Raw genomic sequence first — 22,515 nt, 5'->3', positions numbered from 1 at the left:
GGCGGTGTAATGCTACAGGATATATGTGACCCCAGAGAGGAAGAGAGAGAGAGATGCAGGAGTGAGAGGCTGAAAGAGAACATATTAGGTGTGTAGTTTTATTTGGCAGTTTTAGCTGCACATTCAAACAAACACAGCTGCAGTCAGCACGCTCCTCTCTGTGTATGTTGTGACCTGTTACTCACCTCTGTGTGGCTCCAGCTGGACCGACTGCGCCGCACTGATGTCATGAGTTACAACACCGTTCGTCCATGCTCTCTGTAACTTCAAGAGCCCCCAGAACACTGTAGTGATGTGTTAATGTGTTCGTGCACCAAAGTGAATTTTGCAGCAGATCTGAAGCATGATGTGAGGACACAGTGTAGGAATGGGGACGCCTGGGTTACTCCAGAATGTATGTTTGATTGAAGTTTACATACACGTCACAAAGATCAAGATACACCTGAAAAAACAATTATGCAAGGCGTGAAAATTTAATTTAACATTGATTTAATACGTGATATAAATTGATATGTTTGCTTCTCAGGAAGACAAATTAACTGCACACTGTTAAAGGGTCTGTAATCGTACCTGTGTCGCCTCACAGGTAGAAGGTTCCTGGTTTTGAATCCCGGTTCAGACGTAGTGGGTCTTCCTGTGTGGAGTTTGCATGTTCTCCCCGTGCATGCGTGGGTTCCCTCCTGGTACTCCGGCTTCCTCCCACAGTCCAAAGACATGCTCATTAGGTTCATTGGTGACTCTTAAATTGTGTGAATGTGAGTGTGAAAGGTCGTCTGTCTCCTGTGATTGACCGGTCACCTGTCCAGGGTTTAACCCCGCCTCTTGCCCAGTGACAGCTGGGATTGGCTCCAGCCCCCCTCGCAATCCTGAACAGGATAAGCGGTATAGATAATAGATGTATAGATTGATGGATGGGCTGTTATCTATGTTTTAATAAAAGCAGTGTGACAGTGTGAAAGATGTAGCCTGTACTGATTAACCTACAGCTGAATCTGCAGCTCCCCTCAGCTGTGTAAACCTTATTGTTTAGCCTTTGGGTTGTTGTCGTTCACTCTCACTGCAGAAGGGAGGCTGTTTTCAGTGATGGACACCACCTGCTCACATCAAAGGGACAGCTAGCGCCTAGCTGGAGATCACAGTGGAGCAACTAACAGCTAAAGAGACGGAGACAAAATCTGGTGACAACTGTGTAAAATCTGCAGTATTATTAACAGGCTTGGACAAATTAAAAAATGTTGACGCAAATGGGCGTGGCTTATATGGACATGTATTTAGAGAGAGACAGAGATTCAATCTTTTATAGTACGATGAACCAAGATGAGTTTACCTCTTGTCTTTTGGAAAACTGTAAAAATATTGAGAAAAGCAGCAAAGCATTGGCGGAAAACGCGACAAAAAAAACATGTTTGATCTGCAGTCATAGATCTAAAAGCTGATAATACCATTCAAAGATGATTATTAATATATTTTATGACCTAAAAAGTTCAAACAACGTAGCAAGAAAAACAACAAAGCAGCCGATGGCGCCTGTGAGGCACGTCGATGTAGAAGTTTAGCCTACAGTAGTTTAATAGCTCCGAATATTCCTGCTCTTCTCCGCTGCTCTGACCTACATTTCCCACTCGGATCATGCAGGTTTCATCTGTTCCATTCTTAATTCATGAGGTTTGAGACCATTTTGTGCTGCTGATCTGTGCTTGAACTGTCAGCTCCAGGAACACGGAGTTCATCAGGTGACATTTAATCCTGAGATGTGTACAGGTGATCAGTGTGTTCTCTCTCTCTCGTGCAGGTGATGGACTGGATAGAGAACCACGGCGAGGCTTTCCTCAGCAAACACACCGGTGTTGGGAAATCCCTGCACAGAGCCCGGGCCCTGCAGAAGAGACACGACGACTTTGAGGATGTAGCTCAGGTGAGTCCACATGAGTTACTATCCATGCATTGGAAAATACCAGTTCCTTAAAGATAGAAAACCTTAGTTAGACATTTCTACTGGCTTTCTTTCCCCACTCTGTTCCTCATACTCTTCCCCTTCTTCTAAAGCGGCTTTCCCTGAAGTTTGTAAGACAGGTGGTTTATGTTTCACCTCAGATACTTACTGACGAATACGAGAGTCAAGACAGAGCAAGAACCTCTAGGTTTAGACAAAATAAATCACTTTATTTTGGGTTTAAATTTGTCTCAAACCTTAAATTGAAGCTACTGAAAGAGCAGCAGTGATTTAATCAAACCAACAAATGTCACAACAATCAATACTTTCCAATAGAAATGAACACATGTCTTTTTAAGTGCTGCATTTCTTTGTATCTTCACGCTGCAAGGAAGATAGTTGCATTAACACTAAAGAGCCACCTAAGCTGTTGAACCTGTGTCTTCTTCTGCATTTTTCTGAATGCATACTTTTCTGAAACAAAATGAAAATATTATCGGAGTCCAAACTTATTGAGTTCAGTGCGAGTCCATGTCTGTGCTCTTATATCGACATTAAGGCTTATTCACTTGCCTCTCAAACATCTGTAAGTAATCTGGCCTTGATTAATCCCAAATTTTCAAACCATAAAGACATGCCTCTACATAACCATGTATGGTCACGAGCTTTTCCTGAAAGGTCCGCAGGAGATGTTATCCATTCCTGAACATTTGTGCTGCGGTCTATCATGTAAAAACCACCAGAACTGGAACTGAACAGTTTCGGTCGTAAAGATGAAATTAAGCAAAGAAACATGTTGAAGCTCTCAATATGCAATTTATGTATACATTTCAAACCTGAGGTAGGAGTAGGAGTAGGTCTTTTCTGTCCAATATTCAGCAGCGTCTGTGAGCTTCAGATTGAGTCTGTAGGTTATGAAACATTTGCTTTTCATTACTTCACATCCAAACTGTCTCTTAGGCCCTGTTACAGTTCCCATGAAATCAAAAAAGACCTTTTAACACATATGTCTTGCATTTATCGACAGCAATGGCCCTGTGATGAGAAAAACAGATATTTTTTGGCCTTTTATGCCTTTAGTGATAGAGAGAGGACAGCGGATAGTGTCGGACACAGGGGAAGAGAGACTGGGGATGACACGCAGCAAAGGACCGAGGAATGAAGCCTCTGTATATGTGACTCACAAATTAACCACTGAGCTAAGCCGCCTCAGAACAGCTCTGTTTAAGCACATTCTGATTGTTTTTTACTGGAAAACATGAAAAACATCTTGTTGAATTGTCCTGGACATGCGGGCGTATACCAACATTGCATCCAGAGAAATACTTTCTTGAATTTGTAGGTCTCTCCACCGTGTTAGCATACTGATATTAGCATTTAGGTCAAACATTTACTGTGCCTAAATAGCCTTACAGAGATGCTAGCATGATGAACACTAGCATCACACAGCATTATGATGCTAGCACTCTGAAGATGTTAAAACTTGATTTAAATACATCTTCAACAAATTCTGACTAACAGGAGCAATTCTCTCCAGAAAAAGGCGCTGTCAGTCAAAGCTGGTGTTCTCTGTAATCGATAGAAGCAATAATATTTGAAATTGGCGCCATAGCTGTGGAGAAGGTTGTACAAACAGCTGCTGGTTTCGCCCATTCTACATTCCTACAACACCCAGCGTGCATTGCGCCCCTCCCTCTGAAAGGAACGGCCCAGCAAGAGACGCTGGAGTGAAATGCTGCCTTTTTCCAGTCAAGGACATTGATCGTTGCAGGTGACGGCTCAGAGAGGGACAGAATCCGAAATACGACGAGAATATACCGGTGGATCGATTTTGGACGAGACATGACATCAGAGGCGTCCTAGATTAAGGAAGTGTAGTTTAGCGAGCTCCCTGGCCTCCGCCAGATGATGCGTTTCAGATAGTCTGGCAGAGGTTTTCCAGGGCCCATTGGAGAAGCGGATAGCGTCCTCCAAAGGCACAGAGTGAAATTGCATTTTTTTCCTACCATAATGGGATTAGCTCCCCTTGACAGCATGATAAGACCCTTTTAACACTAAACATTTTACTTGCTACTGACTTAAATGCAGGACCTTTGAGCTAGCTAAGAACGCTAGCATCTTATGCTTGATTCTGCTGCTCTTCTTGCTTTTCTCTTAGGTTTTTTAATTTGTGATTTTGTGTGACATTTTTCAAAATGTATTTGCTACTTTAAATAGGAATCAATATCTGCAGTAAGTTCTCTCAAGCGTTTTGTTTTTACAGTAAACACATAAATATGCAGAAGCGCTCTGCCGGCTGTTTCATGGGAACTTTAAAGAAGCAAACACAGAGTTTACAGAAATATTGGTTCATATAAAGTTGAAGCTTTGGGTGACTTTGAAGAGGATGAGGCGTAGTGAGAGTGTTTGATGTTTTCTGTTGAAGTCGTCAGTTGTCAGATGTGATTTGTTTCAGTGTAAAGTGAGTGCTCAGATAGCGAGCACATGTTTTATGTGTGGGTTTTAGAGCATTGCTTCAGAGACTAAATAAACAGGATAAGGTCAAACAGTGTTTTATGTGATCTGCAGCTTCACATTTTTACTGTCTCTGCTGCCGTTGCACATTGCACACCCGTTATGTAATAAAGACATACCGTGTAACCCCATTCTCTTCTTTTGTTCTCCACTTTTTCTCTTTCCTTCCTCATCTCGTCCTTCTTTGTCCTGCTGTCATTTCAATTTCTTTCATGTTTTGTCACCGGAGATAAGGAGAGCAGAATCAGGGACTTCTTTTAAATCACTTCTCAGAACCCATTTTATGGTCTTGCACTTATGTGACATCATTCCTTCTTTGTCTTCATCTTTCATCATCAGTATTCTCTCTACTCTCTACTGTACTGTTAGTGCATCTTTTTAAATAGTTATTTCCATTATTATAATTATGTTTCACTCCGGTTACGATATGGATACAATTCAGTGGGATGCCGTACGATACAATGTGATACGATATGATACAATGTGATACAATGTGATACAATGTGATACAATGTGATACCATATGGTGCCTTAAGATACAATATGATACAATATGCTACAATACGATACGACACGATACTATATGATGCCATATGATACAGAATGATACGATATGATAAAATACGATACGATACAATGCAATACGGTACTATACGACACGATGCAGTACAATACTGTATGATACAATACGTTACAATAAGATACAAAAGGGTACTAAACAATGCCCTGCGATACAATGTGATACAATAAGGTACGATACAATACGATACTACATGATGCCATATGATACAATACGATACGATTCTATATGATGCAGTACAATACTATATGATACAATATGATACAATAAGATACTATATGATATCATACAATATAAGATACAATATGATATGATTCAATACGATACAATACGATATGATGCGGTACAATAAGATACAATAAGGTACTAAATGATGTCCTACGATACAATGTGATACAACAGGGAACGATACAACACGATACTACATGATGCCATACGATACAATACGATACGATTCGATACCATGCGGTACAAAACTAAATGATAGGATATTATATAATACGAGACAATGCGATACAATACAATATGATGCCATATGATACGATAGGATATAATGAAGTATTCTTTTAAAGCTCTGTGGGGAAATAATAATAATGACAAACAGACAAATCATAACCACAAAAAAACAAATATAGCACATTACCAAAGATAATAAGTAATAAGAACACCATGAAGCAATCGCACATCCACTCCAGCATCATAAAACATTAGAATCACCTCAGCTAGTTAATTAATTTTCCTATAGAGGCTTCAAAACTTTTAAAATATGCTTCTTGAAAAAGTACAATCTGGTCTGTGACGTCCACTCTGTTGTTACGACAACTAATACATTATTTACTACTTAATACTCAGTGTAGTTTCAGTAAACTGACAATCCTATAAAGGAGTGTGAGTTAATCCTATAAAGAGTGTGTAGTTGTATAATCTGCTGTTTACACTCTGGATTAGGATTAACCTTCATAACCTGCACTGGATCAGAATTATGTGGGTCACGCTCTCTCTCTGTTACTTTCTCTCTTATTTTCCCCCATCAGCGTTTCTGTGCAGTTTGCTGCTAAAACTCTCCACTTAGTGAAATACATAACATTAATAAATTTAGTGCACATTTAGGATACATGCCAAGAGATGAATATGTAAGTATGTTTACCCATCTTCCCCGTATACAGACCCAGAGACATGCTGGAATGTTTTTCATTAAGTCCTGTTCCTGAAGACGCTCTGCTCTATTTGTTTTGCATTTTTAGAGTTGTCGTGCATATATAAGGAAGTGCTTGAGCATCATTTGAATTAAGATGTGTTTATGAACTAGGTTTCATGTTTAACTTGGTGCATTTACATTTAATGTCCTTTTTATCATCAAGTTTTTTAGCTCTCCTCATCTACATCTGATTAGAGTTTCTCCATTAGCACCACTCGAACATCAAACAGAGAAAAGACCCAATGAAAACTCAGAATCCATTAACTCTCATTAAAGCTCCAGCTCCTTCTCGCCGCCTTCACTTTTAATTTCTCTTGGGAGCGTTGAAGCTGCTTCACCTTCTTCACCTGTTTCACTTCCAACATGTGTAGGTTGGCAGGTTAGACTCTAACATTCTTATGGTTAATGTAGATGCATTTGATTGCCATAGCAAGGTTAGGTTTTTCTTGTTGTATGAAGGGTTTGCAGGTCATATCTTCGGTATTTTCTCACTGGTTTTATGTGGTGACTTTATTGCTGGCTTGTTGCTAGGCTGTTGAAAGCCATTTCATGGTTGCAAAGTTAATTACAAAGCGGCTGCTCAGGATATTTGGCAGGTCCCAGAAGTGTTATTTGGCAGTGACTAGGTTGTCCTGCATTATCAGGGATGGGAATTGATCCAATTTTATTGATACCAACTCTGCGTATCGGTCTGATTCTCTATAGCAAAGAAAAAATCTAATAAGCCTGCATGTGTGGCACTTATTTTATCCTCATAGGATATTTGACCGAGCTGCACGGTGGTGCAGTTGTTAGCACTGTCGCTACACAGCTAGAAGCTTCCTGGTTCAAATTCATGTTTAGACAAAGGAACCTGTTGTGTGGAGTTTCCATGTTCTCCCCGTGCATGCGTGGGTTCCCTCTGGGTTCTCCAGCTTCCTCCCACAGTCCAGAGTAGGGCTGCACAATATGACAATATGTATATCGTCATAACAATATGAAAATGTCTATCGTATGTGTTTTTTATATTGTCTCTATCGTGATGTCACAAAACCTGCGGTCAAACTGCTTTACTGCAATTTTTACACCAGTTTGACAACGCTTGACGTTCTAATCCTTGCACGTGGGAGTGAACCTGGAGTGTTCAAACATTATTTGTTAAATTACCAGAAAACATGATATATTGTGATATATATCGTTATTGACATATGAAAAAATTATATATCGTGATATAGGATTTTGGCCTTATCGCGCAGCCCTAGTCCAAAAACATGCTCGTTAGGTTCATGAATCTAAATTGTACCTAAATGTGAATGTGAGCGTGAAAGGTTGTCCGTCTCCTGTGATTGACCGGCCTCCGTCCAGGGTGTAATCCCATCTCTCGCCCAATGACAGCTGGGAGAGGCTCCAGCCTCCTGGCAACCCTGAACAGGATAAGTGGTATAGATGATGGATGGATGGATATTTGACGACAGTGATGTATGTGTGGCTCAGAAAGAAAGCAGTGGAATCAGTGCATTCAGTGGCAAAAACATTCCTTAAATTTAACATGTTTTTGTTGCTGGTGTCTCCACTCTTACGTAAAATCTTTGAACAGACTTTACAACTGGCGCTGTTGTCATCACTCTTCTTGAAATAAATCCACACTTCTCTTCTCTGAGCCAGGACTCTTTCCTCTCACAAGTTTTCCACCAGCTTAGACACATGAGTTTATAGTCATTGTTGTACAACGTGCAACAGTCAGAAAACATGGCCGCCTTGAGGAAGCATAAAAATAACTGATAAACTCTGATGCATTTGATCTTGATGGATCGCACAGTTTGAAAGAGATATTAAACTGGTACCCGTTTGGTGTTTGCTTGGAGTGCTAAGTCTCTGGTTTTGGCGTGGAGGATAGTTGGTGGTGCTGCATGTCTTTTGAGGTATCCTTTTTTCCCTCCACCCCAATGCATTGGTGGTGGATTAAAAGTAAATAAATGCTTTACGAAACACCTCGAGGGTTTATCTTTTCCACCAGCTGATTTCATTTTTTGATCCAGTTATTCATTCATGTCCTAAAAACTAAGGTTCGGTCTTTTATATCCAGGTGACAGCAATGATTCTGCTTACTTTAATCCCCCCCGAAACCAAAGCAGTCATGCAGCTAAGAGTAATAATCTCTTGTAAATTATAATCTTTATCTTCTGACTAATCCCTCTAACATGTGGAATACCCCGTCTGTACTTTCATCCAAATACCCTGACTCTTCTTGAAAGACTGGGATCCTAACATAATGTTTTTGTACCACTCCCCCCAACCTTTACTTACCCTGAGACATCTCAGATATATTATAATTCCTGAAGTGAAATATTCCAGTGATAATCTCTCATACTTACCAGAATAGGCCGACACTAATCCGTTTTGTTCTCCTGATGAATGCAGAGAGCTTTAACACTTTTAACACAGGCAGGATTTAAGATTCTTTATGGGGAAGAAAGCAGAGGTGGAAACCTAACGCTGCTGATTTACAGACACTGGAATTAACATTTTAACATGACACGATCTGACTGTGTGTGTGTAGTGTTATCCCTCTCCTGCTGTGGTTTTTAGTTGTAAATCTGATTAAATGATGTTGGAAAAACCATTACAGAGGTCAAGATGCCAAAAGTGTTATTGTAAGTGATTATGTAAAAGCCATGTCATGTTTCCTAAATTAATTCTACTATAAAAAGGTCATTAAGAATCTAATTAATCAAGAAATGTAAGTTTAATAAACCACATTGTATTTTCAATGTATTGGTCCGAATACAAGACAAACTATATTATTGTTATTGTACCTCGTTCCTCTCCTTCAGGGAACAGAAGTTATAGTCATAACATTTCGTTTTGTCCCCCTTGAAAAACAAACAAAGTGTGTTCGTCTTATATTCGGGGTCTCGACTTTTAAAAACATACGTTCACAACAGTAGACGGCGCCACTTACCTGTAAAGCGAGTGTGCCCCTCATGACTGAGGCCAGCCGTCACTCACAGCTGCAGAGCCAGGGGGATGAAAGATGGAGAGACACGGTGATCGTCCGGAACAAAGTGGCTCAAAAGTCGGCCGAGTTAAACAACAGCAGAGGCGAGTTATGATGCTAGTTTTAAGATAACTGTTATCAATGCAGCAGAGTCACTGAACAACTGTCAAGCAGCCGAGAAATACGGTATCACCGAGGGTAATATCCGAAGACGGCGAGCCCAGAAAGATCGTCTTAAAAATGCTAACAATCTTAGCTAACAGATGCTAACAGAGAAAATCGTACCGTAGCTAAGAGCTGTCATCCAGCTGTTTCAGGACTGCTCTATAAATAGACCTCACATCGATGGTTAAAGATTTATTAAAACTTTGAACGGCATTTTATTTAAATGTGTCAATGTAATTAAAAAGATATTAAAAACACGATTTAATTAACAGGTAAAATGTAATTGTTTTCTTATACAAACAAATTTGGTCTTAAAAAAGTCTTGTAAAGAGGGTTTTTCTTATATTCGGACCAATATGGTAATTATTAATTAACAAACTTTCAATTGTTTCAGGGAACTCAGAGACACAATCAAGATAACTTTGATAACTAAGCTAGTTTTGATATTTAATGACACATGAAAATCGGAAAAACAAACAGATTTAGCTTGCAACAGAGGAGGAAGTGATAAAGAAAGTGAATACACAGCCTACAAAGTACTGTTAGTATCAGGTGGAATACATTTTAATGGCATTTATGAAACACGTTTGAGAGCCACTGCTTTCGGGTTAGGTTACCTTGTGATTGACGATCTATCAGGATAGGATAGAGACATGGCAATGCGTATCTACCCTCTTTTCCAAATATGCTCACATCTCGCTCAGAAAAAACAAAATAGCAACAGAAAAAATGCCAAATTTGATGCTTCATAAAGGCCACAAACCACTGTACGACATCTGGTGGCTACATCCACTAATGTGACCTGCTATATAGCAGTTACAAACAAGTTTCCATGTCCATATTATAAGGAAAAGCTTATATTGCTAATGTTGACGGTGTTCCCTCCTCTACTGTCTTTCAGAACACTTACACTAACGCTGACAAGCTGCTGGAGGCCGCCGAGCAGCTGGCTCAGACCGGAGAGTGCGACCCAGAGGAAATCTACAAGGCTGCCAGACACCTGGAAGTCCGAATCCAGGACTTTGTCCGTCGAGTCGAGCACAGGAAGCTGCTGCTGGACATGTCCGTGTCCTTCCACACACACACAAAAGAGGTGGGACACAAACACACACAAATTCTCAGACGTCCTGCTGTAAGTTTTACCTGAATTCATTGTTCATTTTGTGTGTAATTTAGTAGGACAAACAGCTCCCTGCCACTCTATTCTCATAAAGAGTTTACTCAATATATTCAGATGGTACTTGCCTAACGTACCTGTCTGTCTGCCTGTCTGTGTGTCCAGCTGTGGTCGTGGATGGAGGAGCTCCAGAAGCAGCTGTTGGACGACGTGTGCTGCGATTCGGTGGACTCGGTTCAGAGTCTGATCCAGCAGTTTCAGCAGCAGCAGACGGCCACGCTGGAGGCGACGCTCAATGTGATTAAAGAGGGAGAGGAGTTAATACAGCAGCTCAGGTAATCATTGGAATTCATATAATTATTCATGACGCTGTTTGAGCAGGTGAAAAATGAATGCACAGGCTCAGGTAATGATATTAATATTTATAATGTTATTTAAGAGAGAGAAGGATTCATGCAGCAGGTCGGGTAATAAAATGCATACTTAAAAATCCATTAAAAGTCTAATTTATACAGACTCTCAGGTAAGATTATGAATTACCATACCTGCACAAATACACATGTCTACACCTGATTCCCTCCTCCTCCTCTTATAGTCCAACTAGCAGGAACAGGATATAAAGGAAGAGTGGCAGCTGTTAAAAGGCCATTTACAGTTTTCATGCTCAACAAATTTGTCTCCTACAAGATTACACAGAAAAAGCAGGTGTGCTCAGGCCAGCGTGGCGTAACGTCTCCCTCTGCCTCCCTCTCCACAGAGATGCAGCCATGTCGACCAATAAGACGCCACACTGCAGCTCCATCGCACACATCCAGGGGGTGCTGCAGCAGCTGGACGAAGCCCAGGGTCAGATGGAGGAACTGTTCCACGAGCGCAAAATCAAGCTGGACATCTTTCTGCAGCTGCGCATATTTGAGCAGTACACTATAGAGGTGAGAGAGCAGAAGATGGGTGCTAGAGTCTCTTTAAAGTGCGGATCATTGGGAGCGGCTGTGAAGTACTGCAAGGCTCTGTTCTGGGTCCCCTGTTGTTTTCTGTCAAAGGGCTCTTATACAATGAGCTCACCTCATGAAAGGCAGACTGATCAAACGTCATTGCCTCTCAATCCTGGCGCATAGTTAGTGACAAGTATTTCACCATCCAGCCATGGTTGAAGTTAACAGACTCACTTGTGTGTGAGGTGGTGTTTTCTCGACTCAGAATGAAGTTTATTCCAAGTAGGTTTACACCTGGAATTCACATTACGTGGCATTGTTAGAAACAGTGTGTGGCGTGAGGTTTTGGACCGCAGCCTCTTGCCGGAGGGGGGGGGGGGTCTAAAAGAGACTGTGTCCAGGGTGTGAGGGGTCGACCACAATCTTACCTGCACGCCTCAGGGTCCTTGAGGTGTACAGGTCATGGAGAGATGGCAGATTGCAGCCAATGACCCTCTCAGATGATACGCTGCAGCCTGCACTTGTCCTTGGCAGCGTACCAGACAGTGATGGAGCAGGTGAGGATGAATCAATGATGGAGGTGTAGAAGCTCCCACTTGAGGTCCTGACTGATGATGGTCCCCAGGAAGCGGAAAGACTCCACAGTGGAGTCACTGAGGGTGATGGAGGGGGGCGGGTGTGGCTGCTTTCTTCCTGAAATCAAGAAGCGTTGTCTGTAAATGACTGCTATAGCTGAAGAAGCAAAGAAAATATTGATGACTACAGACAAAGAGTTTAAAAGAACAAGTGCACATGACGTTCACATGAAGGCAAACAGAAAAGCAACGCAACCGTTGGCGAGGACAACCCACAGTTACCTGCAAATACGGCGTATCGGCATAGAACAAATCAGAGATCCATCTGTAATTCTTTTAAACATTTAATTAAGCCTTGAACATTATTAAGTTTCGGTCATTAGATGTCCAGATTCACAGAAACAAACAGTTGAAATCTTACTGAGCGCCTACTCAGAGAGCTCTCTCTTATCGACTGCTGCACGGCTGACTCAACGAGCTCAGCTGGCCAGGCAGCCTCTGATAAGAGGTAATTAGAGCCAATGATGACACAAACACCACATAAACACAAAAACAGCCCACTGACTCTTGGCATGGGGTAAACTGTGTTGTTCTCTGCAGGTCACAGCAGAGCTGGACGCCTGGAACGAGGATCTGTCTCGCCAGCTGAACGACACCAGCAGGTCAGGCGGTAGCAGCGGCAGCGGTAGCGGGGGAGGCGGCTCCTCCTCTGGTGGCGCAGAGGACATCGGCTTGGCAGAGCAGCGGCTGAAGAGACACGCAGAGAGGAAGGCGGCCATGAACAACATGACCTACGAAGTGATGCAGCAAGGACAAGACCTGCACCAGTACATCATGGAGGTCCAGGCTTCAGGTAAAAACACCAAATACTCTGTAACAAAGAAACAGAGAGAGAGGCTTCAGGGGATACAAAGGACAGAAAAGATCTTTTCAAACTAGTTTCTGAGCTCCGAGAGATAATTTCCCTCCGTTCCCTCTGGACTGGGATTCACACACGATATCATTATTCATCTAACCTGCTTCCCAAGTGATGAATGTGAGCCTTTGCTGAACAATAGAAAAGCCCAGACCTGCAGCCACTAGAGACTGTTGTCTGGAACCTCTGCTTCAACTTCAAAATGATTAAAGCCACTGCATAACCAAAGCAATAACAGTCATCTTACTGTGACATTCAGGCTCTTATGTACATAATATCAAGACTACCAGGTTTTTGAAATTGGTTGTCTGGAATTTATACATTTAAACGACCCAAAAATACTATTTAGGGGTGCTACGCTTTTTCCTTTCCATCGTGTCACTGCTGTGTGCAGAGCCAGGAAGATGTCAATCAAAATGTGATCGGCCTGGTAATGTGGAAGGCAAAGCTGTCGATGTACGTTCCAACCCTCACCTGTGGTCATGAGCTTTGGGTAGTGACCGAAAGAATGAGGTCGCAGATACAAGCGGCTGAAATGAGCTTCCTCCTCAGGGCGTCTGGGCTCAGCCTGAGAGAGAGGGTAAGGAGCTCAGACATCCGGAGGGAGCTCGGAGTAGAGCCATACTCCTTCGCATCGAAAGGAGCCAGTTGAGGTGGTCCAGTTGAGGCTCCTGGGCGCCTCCCTTTGGAGGTTCTCCGGGCACGTCTAACTGGAAGGAGACCCCGGGGCAGACCCAGAGCTCGCTGGAGGGATTATCCCCCCAGAAGGAGCTGGAAAATGTTGCTGGGGAAAGGGACGTCTGGGTCACCTTGCTTAGTCTGCTGCCACCTGATGGATGGATGGATGTGATCGACCACGCCTACATGATCTTCAGAAATAGTCTAAACAGCAAAATAAGCTGCTTGAACTAGTTTCTCTAACAGATCTGAACATGTATTCTCATTCAGATACATGTGGATGCTTAATGAGACTCTCACCTTCTGTTCACTTTAACAGTTTGAAGCCAGATTTCCAGAGGCTTTAAATAAGCTGTGTTTGTGCTGCACCTTCACTACAGACCGTACCAGGCAGCCATGTCCTCTGTAGCTTTCAGGGCTTCATTAGCATTCACCTTGAACTTCAGGTGTGATCATGCGTGTCCCTGTTGCTCCCTGAATGTGGCTGAGCGGGCTCACATCTGCATCTACACTCACACACAGTACAGTAAGGGAGGGGAAGCTCTCTCACGTTGGCAGCTCCATGATCCCAAAGAAAAGCATGTTGTGTGGAACAGAGAAAGAATTAGGTTAAAAAATCGTCACAGCACAATCCTCTTATTATGTGTGCTGGTGTTTGTGTGTGGATTCGGAGGTCAGTGCCTCAGTCATTCTGCCCCCCTGGGGTGATAAATCTCCGTCATCCACCAAACACACGCACGCACACACACACACACACACACACACACATGAAGACAATCTCTCTCTGGCAGTCACTGGTGAAGCAGGGCATTAATAGTTAACTGATGCTCCAGACTGAGAGTAGAGACACTCTCCTCTTTTAGGCTAACATCTGCAGCTCAAACACTAATACAATGTAATATTAATGAGGAAATCAGCTGCAATCAGTGATATTATAAATAGAAAATATGAAATCATAGTGAATGAAGATAGGAAGCAAAGAGGCTTCAGATCTTTTAAAAGGAACATGAATTTGTAAAAGGCAATCAAGACAACTTGTCGGGATACTTGTCATTTAATGAATTCATCTGCATCACATTTAAATCTTGTCTGACTGAATTATAGAAGCAGGTGTTGTGAAGGCTCATGAAGTGCAGGGATTTAGTTGTTTACTGTGTTTTCCCTCTTTGCAAGAGTCTTAGACGATGGAAAAAGGGCGCTGGTTTGGCTCAGAGGTTGAATCGACAACCATATACAGACGCTATAGTCCTCAACTCCTGCCCTGGCCCTTTGCCGCGTGTCATCCCCACTCTTTGTTCCCCCATTCCCGACACTATCCACTGTCCTCTCTCTAGAATAAAGGCATAAAAAGCCCCGAAAAATAATGAAAAAAAAAGAAGAAGATTGAAAAATAACATCGATGCAAGTCCAGCTGGAGTCAGGACAGGTATAGCCTAGCTTAGCATTCAAGCTGAGGCACGCAACTTTGGAGAAAACAGCAAAAGAACGCTTGATTTTAAAGTTTCAAATCAAAAAGGGCCAAAGCTACTCAGCAAAGACGCCTGAAAGTGCGCTGCCTGAACACACATGCAGGATGTGTCTGTGACAGAGTTTGGGGAGAGTAGAGCAGCAAGTTGTTGTTTGTTTTTTCGCTAACAGTATCAAACAATAGCGGATGCAGGACGGCGTCTATGAAGGATGAGTCATTCGTAGCCTGTGTAGACGCTAAGACCCAACTGAAATGAGACGTTCTGGTTTACGGAGGATTTCCTGTTTGCATCACCAGCTGTTCCCGCCCTTACCCTTGCATCACATAGCATTAAAGCTAGCAAGCTAGCTAACATAGCTAATGTCACATAACTTCAGCTGCTATTCGATTGAGTTGAAACTCTTAAAGTGTATTCCTCGGCCACTAGAGAGTTAGCCATCACATTTGAATTGGCACAATCAATCTCAGGATCTGATGGGCCACGATGGATCGTTTGTTGCCCGGGAAAAGGAGGACGCATTTGTCGGCCGCATCTGAAGGAGTCATCGAGATGGGACAGCCTTCAGCGTGCTGCTGTGATGCAATCGGCCTTCAAATACGTCCTTCAAAGGATGCATGCCCTGAATGGGGACACAGCTTATCTTCTCCTGACATTCGTGTGCAATTAGCTCGCTTTAGCTTTTAGGTAAGCTCTGCCTCACATGCGAGGTAGATCGTCTAAAGATAATCCAAGCAATACTTTCATTGGTCTGACTGACATGAAATGTTTACATGGACCAATAACAGGCCTCCTTCAGCTACAGGTATTTCTCTCGGCGTAAATGTGATTTCAACAAATGTAACAAAAAATGCTTTCAGATAAATTGCATCCCTATTTTAAAGCTCTTTCACCTACAGCTAAACAACACACCCAACATACATGATACATCCATGCAAAAGACTGAAGTAAAAGTGAGCATTGGTGCTCTTCACTGGAGGATGAGTCTACAGACTTAATATGAAATAATCCACAATGTCACCATATTCACCTCTGTAAATTTCTATCAGGGATCGAGCTGACCGGGGAGAAGGACATGGACTTGGCCTCTCAGGTCCAGGAGCTGTTGGAGTTCCTCCATGAGAAGCAGCAGGAGGTGGAGCTCAACGCGCAGCACACGCACACACGGCTGGAGCAGACCCTGCAGCTGCGCCACCTGCAGGCCGAGGTTAAACAGGTAAACGCAGACGCAGGCAAGAAACTGTAATCAGTGGCACAGTGAAATTGCTGCAGCTGACCAATCACAGGCCTTCTGATGCTTTTGGCTTTGACTTGCTTATACATCTTAATAAAGGTAACACATAGCATTATGGGAAAAGAATGTGAGTGTAGATGTTTAGTGTAATCGTGCCAAAACAAAGTAAGTTATACCTTCTCGTCCTCATAGAGGCTTTACACACTTTTCTTTCACATATGCAAGAGTACTTCAAACTGGAGGATTTATCTTTTAAGCTATCTACAAAACAAGCCCATGCTGAGTCAAAGAGGAGCAGAAAACTAACCCCTTAAAAGGAAGCAAAACGGTGCTTTAATAGGCTTTAGGTGAATTAGCCTTTATTTTTAGAAAACAAAGAAAACAAACTAAATCTAATTTTGAAATGACTCCATGATGGAGAAATGACAAGAACAACACACGGCTTAAAACCAAGAAGATGTTTTGTGTTTCTTTGTGAAGAAGCTGCTGCAGATGTTAATGTGAACATGCTGTTTGTGGAGACAGGAAGCATGCTGCCGCCGCTGCTGCAGATGGATACAACTGAATAATTCATGAGGTTTATAGCAATGTGCTAATAAGACACACACACACACAAACATACACACACACCTACTGCTTCAACAGTTTTCTTTCTTGCTGAGAAAAAGCAGCAGAATCCACCAGGTGATAGGTCTGCTGCAAACAAATATTTACATGCAGCCACAGTTCAGTGAAATACTCACAATAACTGACAATAAATGTGGAGTAATATATTATATGTGATGCACGGCAAAGGTGCAAATACAACATGGCAGCCACAGCAAAGTTAACCTGCAGATTATGGAAGTAAAACTCTGCTAGTGTTGTTGTTGTTCGTGCACAGGCCAAAAGGTTTGTCCTGTTTTCTTTCAGACTAATTGAAGTAAACCGTTGTTTTATTATGATTTAATGAAACACAGATTCAGATGTAGCCTCTACGCACAGCGACAGCAGATCTGAGGAACAGTCAAACTTACCCAAATGTATATGGATCCTGGCTGGGGTCATTGGGTTAGGGTTAGGAATATTGTTAAGTCAGTTCTGTACTGTCTCCTAAAGATTCTGCGTATTTTCCTCATCTGTCTGCATGCATGAAAAAGATGCTGCTCTCAGCTTCACAGAAAAGAAACAGTTATGTCTAAAAACCTGCCCGCTTCTATCACTTGTATAAAAACAAGTGATTAATAAAAGTAAAGGTGCAGCAAAGTCTTCAAGTCTTTAAAGGTGCAATGTATGTAAAGTGCTCAGTGAGAACAAGGTCCATTTGATGCACTGATTTGTTGTTTATTTGTATGTATTTTAAGGCCCGTCTGGGCACGGGCATCACAAATGAGCTTTGGCTATAAATGCTGTGGTGTTGCATTGATTTATTCCTGCACTACGGAAGCCCTAAGCGGACAGGCATCCATACATTTTATTGACTCTGTTTTCCTGTGAGTCATTCCCGGTTATTTTATCGAGATCTCGAGTTATTTATCTCGTTATCTCGAGATAACAAAGCTGGTTTTCTCGTGATAACACGAAAACATTTCTGGCGATCTAGAAAAAAAACCAATAGTCTGAGCAGGACATGCCATGCTGCCAGTGCCCACACTAATGAGGTAAGTTAAGCCTGTTTGTGTTTGTTTTGTGTTTTTGCAGCTCAGGGGAGTTATGATCATCTGACGTGACGGTGGTGCAGCTTTGTTATCTCGAGATAAATAAGTCGAGATCTCAAGAAAACAATCTGAAACTACCTCGTTATAGTAAATAAAATGTATGGATGCATGTCCGCTTTGGGCTTCCGTACTATACAAGTAAATATAAAATAGATAAAAAGTTAGCAGAGTGAAATATTCAAATATATCGACTGGTTCTTTTTCTGTTGAGGATTATAAGTAGCTTTAAAACACATCATAGATTTCCTTACATCATCTGTTTATCAGTGAGCGCTGGCAGACAACACTGCCCTCTACTGTTCATTCGTTAAGCAACAATTGTATTTAAAGTCCTGCTCTCTCTCTGTCTCTCTCTCTGTCTCTCTCTGTCTCTCTCTCTCTCCCTCTCTCTCTATAGGTGTTGGGTTGGATCCGTAACGGTGAGTCGATGCTGAACGCCAGCATGGTGAACGCCAGCTCTCTGTCTGAGGCCGAGCAGCTGCAGAGGGAGCATGAGCAGTTCCAGATGGCTATAGAGGTACACACACACACACACACACACACACACGCACACAGACACATCCTAATTATTGCTGCTCAAACCAGGATCACTGTACTTTAGTAATAATTATTTCAGTATGCATCGCTTTGAATCGTAGCAGATGGGTGCACACACACACACACACACACACACACACACACACATACATACTCATTGTCCTGTGTGTGTGTGTGTGTGTGTGTGTGTGTGTGTGTGTGTGTGTTGATTCTGCATTGATTTTGAAGACTAACAGATGCCGACACACACACACACACAGACACACACACACACACACACACACACACACACACGGATGCACACGGACGCACACTCAAATGCAATTTAGTGCTATCTCTGCATGTGTATGTTTGAGTGTGTGTGTGTGTGTGTGTGTGTGTGTGTGTGTGTGTGTCACTCTGTGCATTGCTTTAAATAGCTGAGTCCAGAAGTGTGTAAAAGCCCCTTGGTCAGCACTGTGCTACACATATACACACATAAACGCACACACGCACACTGTTTTGGCCCGGACCCAACATGTGTCTTCTGGTTTCTGCGCCTGTGGAACTCTGATTAGAAAGTGTGTGTGCGTGCGTTTGTGTGTGTGTGTGTGTTCCCTGCAAGCCCTGCATCCCCCACCAGACTGATGTAATACTGTCTTGCTAATAGCTTAAGCACACACACACACACACACACACACACACACACAGAAACACACACATGAATGATGATGGTGCTACCTGGAGTTGAACTATCTTCATATTTGAGTCTGTTCCTGAGTTTCGAGACATTTTTCAGTCGAGTGAAAAACGCTGACAGAGAGAAAACAGGGACGCAGAGAGTGACCAGACTTTAAAATATGATTTATTTCTTCTAAACCCTCTTCATCATCTTTTTATTCTTCTTGTCCCCCCCTTGTTCTTTTTCTTCTTATAAATCTTTCGTTAATTCTTATTTTCCCTCTTCTTCTTCTTCTTCCTTTTCTTCCCCTTCTTTTTATAAAATGTAATTTTCTTTTTGTCCTTCTTGTTATACAAATTCTTCATCTTCAACTCCTCCACTTCTTCTTCTTCTTCCTTTTCTTCCCCTTCTTTTTCTAAAATGTAATTGTTATACTCATTCTTCATCTTCAACTCCTCCACTTCTTTTTCTTCTTCTGATCCTTTTTCCTCTCAGCTATCTTTGTTGTTGCATCAGTGTGTTTCTCGACACGCTCCTGCGACCTGCAGACCAGAGAAATCATTTGAAACCATTAGCTGAGCTGCAAAATACAACCGGGACTCTCCGATGAAAACATCGCTCCGCAGCATTAATAGTGGTCAAAACCTCCACAGGGAATCTTTGGAGTGGTTGAAATAATGAGTCAGTGATTTTAATTGGACCTAACTATCTCTCCTCTCTCTCCTCCTCCTCCTCCTGCAGTCTCTCTTCCATGCTAACTCTCTACAGAAGACTCATCAGAGCGCTCTGCAGGTCCAGCAAAAGGCTGAGGTAAAAACATGCTTCATACAACTGTTGCTTTTTATTTACAGGAGTGCATTTTTGCACAAATGACAAGTAAGATGTTAGAAGTTGTTCATCATAGCGTGCATCACCCTCCACCTTTGTCTTATTCTCTCTCCTCCTCCTCTCCGTCAGATGGTGCTCCAGGCCGGTCACTATGATCCCGAGGCGATCCGAAGCTGTGCTGAGAAAGTGGCCGTTCACTGGCAGCAGTTAATGCTGAAGATGGAGGACCGCCTGAAGCTCGTCAACGCCTCCGTGGCCTTTTACAAGACGTCCGAACAGGTAAACACACCTTTAACGCGCATTTTCAGAGCTTGAATGTCTCATATTTAAGTGCTGTTACCATCTCTTTTGTGTGCTTCCAGGTGTGCAGCGTGTTAGAGAGCCTGGAGCAGGAGTACCGCCGGGATGAGGACTGGTGCGGCAGTCATGACAAACTGGGACTGACGGCTGAAAGCGACCACCTCCTACCTCTGATCAGTAAACACCTGGAGCAGAAGGAAGCGTTCCTCAAGGTGATTTGTCACAACTCACATTAGAAGACGAAGCTGCTGCAACATCAGACTTAGAGCTCACTAAAGCAGAACAAGGCAGAATAAACAGTAGAATAGAACAAGTTATAACTTAGCTGTTATAGAGGATACCAAGAACCTTTGGTGACCAGTGTTGGAAGAGTGTACATGACTTGTGTGAGTTTCCTACCATGCATTTAACGCTCCTGTGCTGCAGGCGTGCACTCTGGCCCGACGGAACGCCGAGGTGTTTCTGAAGTACATCCACAGGAACAATGTGAGCATCCCCGGAGCCGCCGGCCACGCCAGAGGGCCCGAGCAGCAAGTGAAAGGTCGGTGCTACTCACACTACTGCTACTGATCGTACAAGTGTACTTAAGTTTAACAAGACAGGTGATATAAACATACACAAATACTTAATATGATTAAACTATTAGCTTTTATTTCCCTGACTTTGTTTAATCAGCTGAGTTTATGTTTTCCAGCCATCCTGAACGAGCTGCTGCAGAGAGAGAACAGAGTCCTTCACTTCTGGACGCTAAAGAAGCGAAGGCTGGACCAGTGTCAGCAGTACTTGGTGTTTGAACGCAGTGCCAAGCAGGTCAGTGTGTGTGTGTGTGTGTGTGTGTGTGTGTGTGTGTGTGTGTGTGTGTGTGTGTGTGTTAAACTAAACAAAAGAGCTCTGGCTGGATGTTGGCTTCGGGGAAAAGAGACATCTGTTTATTTAATCAGAGAGTGATTTTATGAGAGCAAATTTCCAGAGATTAATGTAAACTTTATATTTTTGTGTGTGTTTTGTACGTGTGTGTGTGTGTGTGTTTGTGTGTGCAGGCGTTGGATTGGATCCAGGAGACAGGTGAAGTTTACCTGGCCACACACACGTCACCTGGAGACAGCAGCGAGGAAACACAGCAGCGACTCAGCGACTACCATCACTTCAGACTCACTGCCAAGGTATTCAGTGTGTGTGTGTGTGTGTGTGTGTGTGTGTGTGTGGAGATCAGCTACTGGCAGCTTTATTGAGCCCCAAAGGAGTCTCAGTGAAGCCAGAAGATGTAATAAGTCAAACGTCTGCTTGCACAAACTTTTTCGGACATATTTAGACTCATAATAACTTCGCCGCTCCTGGAACCTTTGATTTCTCATTTAGGAGCTTTGTACTCTAAAGGAGACATGAGCGTTCTTCAGGTGACAAATTAGGGAATCACGGAAACTCTGACGGCTTATCGTTTTTTTTTTACTTCCAACAGCAAACCAAGGAGAAGGTGAAGCTGCTGATCCAGCTGGCAGACAACCTGGTGGAGAAAGGCCACGCCCACGTGTCGGAGCTGAAGCGCTGGGTCAGCACGGTGGACCGCAGGTACCGAGACTTCTCCCTGCGCATGTCCAAGTACCAGGAGAGCCTGGAGAGGAGCCTGGGGGTCAGCTCGGAGGTGAAAACACACACTCTGTTTTTACACACATTAGAATGTAGTGGCTTCTTAGATTTACAACCAGGTATGCGTTTTATCTCTTCTTGTTTAAGATGAATGTTTAAATTCAATCTTAATGCAGGACAATAAAGACTTGGAGTTGGACATCATCCCTGCCAGCCTGACAGACGACCCAGAGGTCAAACTGCGTGACCCCAACCACGAGGTCAACGAGGAGAAGAGGAAGTCGGCCAGGAAGAAAGAGTGAGTTCAGGGAGGAAGAAAGGAGGAGAGAAAGGGAACAATAAGTCGATCAAAATGAAATTAATCTACTTTTTTGATAGTCAATTATCTCAGTTGCAGCTTCTTAAATGCAATAAGAAGTTTGCATTTCATGTTCATTTATAAAATAAGATAAAACTTTATTAATCCCGAAGGAAATGACAGTGCCAGATAGCTCCAAAAAATAAGGTACAATACAAACATGAAAGTAAACGGGCTGCTGGTTGTTGGTTGGTTTGTGCAGGACACTGAAGCCATTCGCCCCAGCTGTAATCAGACAGCCTGCTGATTGAATCATCAT

The 22,515-nt window shown here is 42.7% G+C and overlaps 1 protein-coding gene across 1 annotated transcript in view; it reads left to right on the top strand.

Moving 5' to 3' along the window:
* The window catches only part of kalrna (kalirin RhoGEF kinase a), a 163,668-nt gene that overhangs the window by 71,356 nt on the left and 69,797 nt on the right, over positions 1-22,515 (top strand). Inside the window, exons 14-28 of the mRNA XM_069662822.1 lie at positions 1,793-1,915; positions 10,269-10,460; positions 10,650-10,819; positions 11,242-11,416; positions 12,595-12,847; positions 16,104-16,270; positions 18,383-18,502; positions 19,925-19,993; positions 20,141-20,290; positions 20,374-20,523; positions 20,738-20,852; positions 21,006-21,121; positions 21,352-21,474; positions 21,771-21,953; positions 22,075-22,196. Of these exons, the coding sequence (XP_069518923.1) occupies positions 1,793-1,915; positions 10,269-10,460; positions 10,650-10,819; positions 11,242-11,416; positions 12,595-12,847; positions 16,104-16,270; positions 18,383-18,502; positions 19,925-19,993; positions 20,141-20,290; positions 20,374-20,523; positions 20,738-20,852; positions 21,006-21,121; positions 21,352-21,474; positions 21,771-21,953; positions 22,075-22,196 (2,228 nt within the window). The remainder of the gene's footprint in view (positions 1-1,792; positions 1,916-10,268; positions 10,461-10,649; positions 10,820-11,241; positions 11,417-12,594; positions 12,848-16,103; positions 16,271-18,382; positions 18,503-19,924; positions 19,994-20,140; positions 20,291-20,373; positions 20,524-20,737; positions 20,853-21,005; positions 21,122-21,351; positions 21,475-21,770; positions 21,954-22,074; positions 22,197-22,515) is intronic.

The sequence above is a fragment of the Semicossyphus pulcher genome, unplaced genomic scaffold (genome assembly GCF_022749685.1).
Source record: "Semicossyphus pulcher isolate SPU_LCO1_2020_fin unplaced genomic scaffold, fSemPul1.0.p SCAF_15, whole genome shotgun sequence".
In the NCBI taxonomy this organism is placed as follows: Eukaryota; Metazoa; Chordata; class Actinopteri; order Labriformes; family Labridae; genus Semicossyphus; species Semicossyphus pulcher.
Note: the sequence above shows the minus strand (reverse complement) of the source record. Positions and strands in the feature narration are given on the sequence as shown.